The sequence below is a fragment of the Nelumbo lutea genome, chromosome 4 (assembly GCF_056320005.1).
Source record: "Nelumbo lutea isolate HS-2025 chromosome 4, American lotus-T2T, whole genome shotgun sequence".
NCBI lineage: Eukaryota > Viridiplantae > Streptophyta > Magnoliopsida > Proteales > Nelumbonaceae > Nelumbo > Nelumbo lutea.
The window spans coordinates 90,222,140-90,229,113 of NC_142687.1; the positions used below are offsets into that span (position 1 = coordinate 90,222,140).

At 37.0% G+C, this 6,974-nt stretch overlaps 1 protein-coding gene across 3 annotated transcripts; it reads left to right on the plus strand.

The window, feature by feature from the left end:
- The first annotated feature begins 407 nt into the window (after positions 1–407).
- Positions 408–3,122, plus strand: LOC148861713 (Low-density receptor-like protein). Of its 3 annotated transcripts, none has more exons than XR_016112897.1 (3): positions 408–693; positions 789–1,140; positions 2,863–3,122. XR_016112897.1 is itself a non-coding variant. In XM_088984438.1 (3 exons), exons 1-2 carry the CDS (start codon positions 546–548, stop codon positions 941–943), a joined length of 303 nt encoding a protein of 100 aa, XP_088840564.1. In that variant the 5' UTR covers positions 408–545; the 3' UTR covers positions 944–947; positions 2,863–3,122. The 3 variants fall into 3 exon arrangements, 2 of the variants coding, with proteins under 2 accessions (XP_088840564.1, XP_088840563.1); XM_088984438.1 differs by having other exon boundaries at positions 789–947; XM_088984437.1 differs by lacking the exon at positions 2,863–3,122 and having other exon boundaries at positions 789–1,200.
- The last annotated feature ends 3,852 nt before the right edge of the window (positions 3,123–6,974 follow it).

Genomic DNA, 6,974 nt, shown 5'->3' on the forward strand with positions numbered 1-6,974 from the left:
TTCTCTTTCATGCAACCCGCATGGGGTTGCACCGTGCAGCTGCAACCCCATCGGGCTTTCTCCTTTCTCTTAAATGTGGAATTGTTGACCGGATGTCCGCGTGGTAGCTTGCCACGTGTACTTTTCGTGGTCTCCAGTTTCCTGTACTCCCATCTTTCTTTCAAGTTTCAACCCTCTGATATTTTGTGGGGCCCAGAACGATTGACTAATAAATGAGTCATGATCAGAACTAAAAAAATATGCGTGCGTCGAAACTTCACAAATCCAGAAGGTAGTAGAATTTGATGGCTGAGATCTTAGTAGTACGTTATTAGAATGTTATGTTCCGTATTTTGTAGATTTCTCCGTATGGCGAGACTTTACCGCCTAAACCAAGGCCGACACTACAGATTGACGGGGGATCAGAGTTAACGAGACATCGTCGTCTGGGTCCTTTGCCAGATTGATCATAACTCGTTAAGTCTCCCGTCTCCGGAACAAGCGATCGTCACACGTTTATCTTTCTTTTCCTGTGTAGCGGAACGGAGAAGGAGAAGAAGGAAAAGATGGTCTCTTCAGCAGCCAGGGTTTCATTTCGAGTGGTTTTCTTTGTTTTACTGCTCCTGGTGGCCTTCTATATCGGTCGTCCTCTCTACTGGAAAATTTCTGCAACAATTCACGAGATCCGAGAGAAGAGACAGACTGTTAAAGAAGGTCTCTCTCTCTCTCTCTCTCTCTCCAATTAATGTATTTAATTTATTCAAAGAAACCTATTTTAACCTATTTGCGTGTGGTTGTGTTTGTTTCAGGGATTTCGCAAATCGTTCTCGAAGCCCAGAGATCCGTCGGATGGGTTCACGACGAATCAGATCCCGGAGTTAGTGAGGATCAGAGAATCGGTAAAACTGGAGTGGCCACAACTAGACGAATCCTTCAGTTTGTTGATGCGCAGCGAAGCCAATGATCAGGTTCTGTAGACATTCTTGTGAACTCCTTTTCGTTATAGATAGTGGAACTAAGCACTAGTGCTATCATGGGATTAGATCTGGTTGTCTTGATTGTAATAACGGGAGAATCTCAGCATGTCATTTCAGTAAAGTCCCGAACTTATCCTATTGCTCACCTGGAGTTCCTTGGCGAAACTTACAATTTCTTGGTCTGGTGAGTTTGACGATTATAAATTTGGAATTAAGAATGTGCTAGATTTTTAATGCCGGCCAATATTACTTTTCTTCTTCAATATACAATTCATTGATATGAGTGGAGAGAAGAACTTGCTGATTCTGCTTTAGTACTACTGATAAGTCATAAAGCACACTGATTAAATTCCTTTCTGTTGGAAATGGCTTTATTTGGGACAATGCCGTATGCTATTGTATAAAATTGAATGTGCAAATTGGATTGTGTTTCCATATGGAGTATTACACTGCTTTATTGTCATCTAATGGAAGCAGGAAGAACTTCAGAACTCACAATACACTCACAAAACACTGATTGGTGGCAAGGTCTGCAATACGGCGATGAGGACAAACATGAAGGGTGGAACATAAAATAAGATTTTGACAGTAGAATGGGATTTTTTAAGACCATAGACTTAGCTTAACTTATGTAACTAGCAATGCAATGAGTAAATATCTTAAAGTTCTTAAATATTGCTTTTTGATCCTCAATCCACCAGTTTGTTACTTCTTGAGGACTTTGTAAAGTGAACCCTGCCTTACCTACCTCTTTTAATCCAAATTTAGAGAAGCAGCTCACCCTTTAATCAGATGATTGTTGGCAACTGCTATTCCAACTGGAGTTAGGCTTTCTTCTAATCTTCTCTGAGATCCTTTTGCCAAACATTTGTGGTTGATGACATTAATCCTGTTTTACCACTCCATTCTATCATTTACCGAGGACAATATTGTTTATGAATTGTGAATAGTCAGATTCTTTTTTTAATCCTTAGTACTTCAGCCTGCATCCCTTTTAGCCTCCTTGCTTTTTTCTTAGAACCGTCCATTTGAATTACTTGGCTCTTTTTCAGTCGTAATTTAGATGTCTTTTAATGCTCTGATCAAAGCAATCTCAGTTTGCTCTCTCTCCTTTGTCATTTATTTTTGGTCATAAATGCTCTTTCTCATTGAAGATTGTATACATTTTCTAGGAAAGCAGCAATCAATCTCGGTGAAATATACTTGTAGAACTAATAATTCCATTGTTCACTTTTCGGCAAAGATATGAATTAATGCTTGTTGTAGTCATGTCTGGGAAGGCAGTACCCCAGATTACATTGTTGAGCGTGTAAATAAGGAGGTCGTGTAATTCTTTGATTGATGGTGAATGGAATAAGCGTAGGGGATACTTCAAATAAAAAAAAAAGCTCTTTCTCATATACTACCCTTTTAAGTTTAACCTTACCACTTCTCCATCTCAACATTCTTGTCCCTACTACTCCCATTGTATGTATATTTTTTTTCTTAATTGCTCTACACTCTGCTCAACATTAGTGGTCATATGGTTGTCTTACAAAGTTTTTCTTTCAATCTAATTGGCATGAGTTGATCACCCAATGCTAAATGCCAAGTTCTCTGCTATTTATCTAAAAAATGCAAAGTTCTCTACTCCATCCACTCCACTCTAATATTATTGGCGGCAACCTTTTAGATCTCTTGCTTGTTATTGGTTATTGAACTGATGTAGTGAAAATTATTGTTCTATCTTTTGGTTACCAATCTTGTAACTTCATTCCTATTCTTGTCATCACTAGTTTCTGCTGCATACATTCCATTTTAATCTTGTTTAATTTTAGGTAATTTTTTATTCAGACTCATCTATCCACAATTTTTGCTTTGCATTTACTTCAAGTATCTACTTTGACTGGATTTTTTTTTCTTCCAGATGTCCTCGTTTTCTTTATCACACCATCATGCATATTCCTATCTAGTTTGATTTACCTAATTGGGGCTCAAAACTCAATTTTGGCGAGAAGTATGGTCATTCTCATGAATATGCTTCCAATGAATGTCTTGTAATAGCCCCAATTATACGTTGCTTAACTTTTCAAGTTTGTTTCCAGTCTCAAAATTTTTCATTGTCTCTATAATCCAGTATTTATGATCATACCAATAAATTCAATATGACTTGTTAGTATTGCACCATCCACTGTATCGAGATTGTCATCCTCTTGATGCATTTATGATCCTTTTTTCAATGGTGCTATTGGGTTAACATCTCTGTTTGTGTTGATCCCTCAAAAGATTAAAAAGGGGGAAAAATAGAAAGAAAGAAAGAAAATTCTTTTTGATCTTTTACCCTAATGGTGTGTTTGGTTTGTAAAGGTTTCCTTACCTTTCTCTTCCTTTCCCTATCTTTTCCTACAAACCAAACATAGCCTAAACTTCTTTTCCAAACAAAAAACAATTTGTGATGACATGGGAAGAGAACCTTCCTGCCATCTATTACCCAGATATAGCAAGAACATGGCTGGACAAGGTGTTAGATACAGAATTTGCACTAGAAATCAAAGCATTTGACATGAGGTGGCACCATCATACAAGTATCTGGTTATAATAAGTTGCCATTCAGCAGTTCTGTTTATGAAAAACAAATATTACCTTAAAACTTTTTTCTTATAAATATACCCCAAAAAAACTTTTCTTTTATAAACAAAGAAGTGCAAGTTATGCAGACGCTGAAGTCTTCTGTATATCAACTCATTCTCTGACAGAGTTTAGGGTGGGAAAAGATTATGATATTTTGGTTCCTTTGTTGGACTAGCAATTTATTTATGTACTAACATTCACCTTAGCAATACAGTTTCTTATCTTATAAATAAAAACAGTGGAAATAATCTATAAAAAAAAGAAAAACTCTTGAAACAGACGGCTAACTAATAATATTTGACCTCTTGATGAACTACGTTCAGGTTATTCTTTTCTTCCTTTTGCTTATAACGATGTGCTTGGTAGGAAACATCACTGAAGATGTATGGTGTATCATGACAATTTTCTTGGGACACCATTATACTTGAAGGTGTTCTACAACATGAATTCAGATTTGCTCCTCACAAAGTGTGCCCCACACCAACCTCACAGTGCATCGCAACTGTGCATTGGGAACATCTCTCCATGAATGATAACATCAAGTATGGGAGATGTTCTCAATGCATCGCTGTGATGTGCTGTGAGGTTGGAGTGAGGTGCGCTCTGCGAGTAGCAAATCTGAACAAAAACAAAAATGTGATCCTGAAGGGTGTTTTTTGCTCAGAAAATAAAAAAAAGTTGGTATTGCTTAAAAAAAAGCAATACACGTTTGAAACCATCACAATAATCATTTTTAAAACAAAAACAAAAGTCGCAGTATAGAAATTAAATCATTTATGGGACATGGTATTGGAAATATAAAACACATGATATAACCAATGCGATGTTTTCTCTTCTTTCTTTTCTTTTTCTTTTCTTTTCTTTTTTTTTTTTTTGTTTCTTTCCCCAATTTTTTGTTCCATGGGGCTACAAATTGGGGGGGAGGGAGGGTGGGGGGTAGCTGGTGGATCCCCCAAATCCATAATGTGTCCAGTAAAGGCGGGAGTTGATCTCAAGTCTCCGCTACACCCAGTCACAGACCTTACCCACTGAAAAACTCTGAAATTGTGGAATATTACATATAAAAAAATACAAAGAATAGATAGTTTTTTATCATCTATTCCTGAAATTCTTGAATCCTGTATTTGCAAAATAACTGTGGTCTGTGGCTAGCAAGTGGAGTTCAACAGGAGTTCTGGAAAGTGATAATTAACAAAATAAATCCATGTACGGGACCTCCACTAATAGATGACAGACATCAGATCCATTACCACACTGTTTTCAACTGTCAGAAAGGTTACTACACAATAACTGGCCACCAAAAGAACACTAATGTATCAGTGTGAGTGACAGGTTAGATGGTCTAAATAACTTCTACACCTTCAAAGTAACGGGATTCTTTTCTGCACAGGGGCTCGGGTGTCTATAGATTAGAGGAGAGAAATTAGAACTATTAGAACAATTTGAAGTAAATGGGCATCACCTAATCAAAATCAAAATATAAAACCTTGAAAACTACAAATCCTTGAAGCAATAGATCAGACATGGAGAAATTAGCTTTTTTTCTTTTCATTTCAAGGGGTAAAATAGGAGTTTTAGAATATTAAAAGAGGTCTTTAAAGGGGAAATTAAATGGAATTCGGATTAATTGAACGCTTTGGCTGTTCAGCGGCTGTGGAATCAATGGTGAGGCTCTATATCAGTAATAAATTTATGGGGCTCACTGTGAAAGATATAAGCCCCGCATATTTTATTACTGGCATGGAACCTTATCATTAGTTCCACAGCCTGCTGAACAGCCAAAACGTTCAGCTAAATCAGGGGGTCAGTCCATAAGTCTTTAACCCTAATTTTTAACTTGCAATAAGAAAAATAATTCGCATTGGAGAACAATCCCTTAATATTTCAAGTATGCAGTACATTCATTTATGACTTGAAATAACATAGTTCACATCATTGATGATCAAAACACAGAACCATCTACTTCCTACATTCTCACTCTCGAAGGATTTGTAACCAATATGATCTGATCATCTTAAGTAACCAAGAGCAACTCCAATCTGGAAGACTGTCTTAAATTCACAGCTATTTTTGTTTTTGAAAAGCAACACTTTAGTAATGTTAAAAGAAATGAAATGGAACGAAAAGAAGCTATCATGACAAGTGAGGAATCATAATATAGAAAATGAAGAAAAATTACGTACATAAACCCAGCCTTTAGTGCATTCGATCTCATGGATATTGCCTTTGCCTAGGAAAATCCTCCAGAGTTCAGAAAACCCGGGGATTCCAAGATAATGAGATGCCGACGTAGAATGGTGTGAACTGTGTACCTCTCCAAGTATATAAGCTAGCCTCCAAGACTGAAAACAGTTGTTGAGCACAAATTCAACGAAAATATTAATTCCTTGTTCTACCTTTATTCACTTAAGCTAGTAGATTCTTAGTCCCTTCAGTACTATAAAGCAGGGATTTCCACTCTCAGAAAAGCCTTCCACCTGTGGCCTGTGGGTGGCGGGGTCTGATAACTCAAAGATGAGATTGGATTCACTGTTTGAAAAGTGAAAACTTTTGTCATTCATGATTGACTTGGCTCCTTTAAGAAATGCTCATTCTTCTTCAGCTTGCTGTAACTCCGATGAGGATGGAACTACCGCAAGTATGGTAACGGTATCATTCGATATTCCACAGCAACATCTTGAAATTGAATGCATTAGTAATTCTTGTAGGGTCCACGGCAATATGATACTCGCAGGTCGCAGTTGCTTATGGATTTTTATTTGGAAGTTTGAATTATTACTAATTTACTATGGAGCATTTCAACAGAATTAATATAAAGCTTGCTTTTCCCACTTACACGGAGATTTATTTATTTTTAATATTTAAGTGGTAATTCTGGGGGATGAGTTCTTAGTAGGTGTTTGGCATCGATGCAGTTGTTTATGTTTTCTGAGAAGATGGTGTTGCTTGTATGAAGGTTTGTTGTACTGTTTTCTCAAAAAATGGTTTTTTTTTTTTTGGCATTGATGCTGTCACATAGGCTATTTTCTGGGAAACAACACTGGTTTTGTTTGGTATCAGTGCTGTAGAACCTTTTTCAACATTGGTCTATATTATCTAACGTCCAAGATAATGCCATATTGTTGCCACATCATTGCACTATTGGCAGCAACATGTTTTTTGAGAAAGCATTGAATTTGGCTTTTTTCAGACCCTACTTTCTCGATTTTCAAAGTGTGTTCTAGAGCAACGTTTTTTCTAAAAAAAACAGTAACAAATAAGATGCCATTTTCTGAAGCACCGCTTTTTCTGATGTGGCGCCTACATGGGTGCCGTTTTCTGAGAAAATAGCATTGATGCCAAACACCACCTTAATCTTCTGAGCCACCAATACATAACTACAGCCCACTCTTATTTTCTGGGATTCTT

Coding starts and splice junctions, on each gene's coding strand:
- LOC148861713 (XM_088984438.1), top strand. CDS start 546: ATGGTCTCTTCAGCAGCCAGGGTTTCATTTCGAGTGGTTTTCTTTGTT. Junction 694..788: donor GAGACAGACTGTTAAAGAAG/GTCTCTCTCTCT, acceptor TGTTTGTTTCAG/GGATTTCGCAAATCGTTCTC.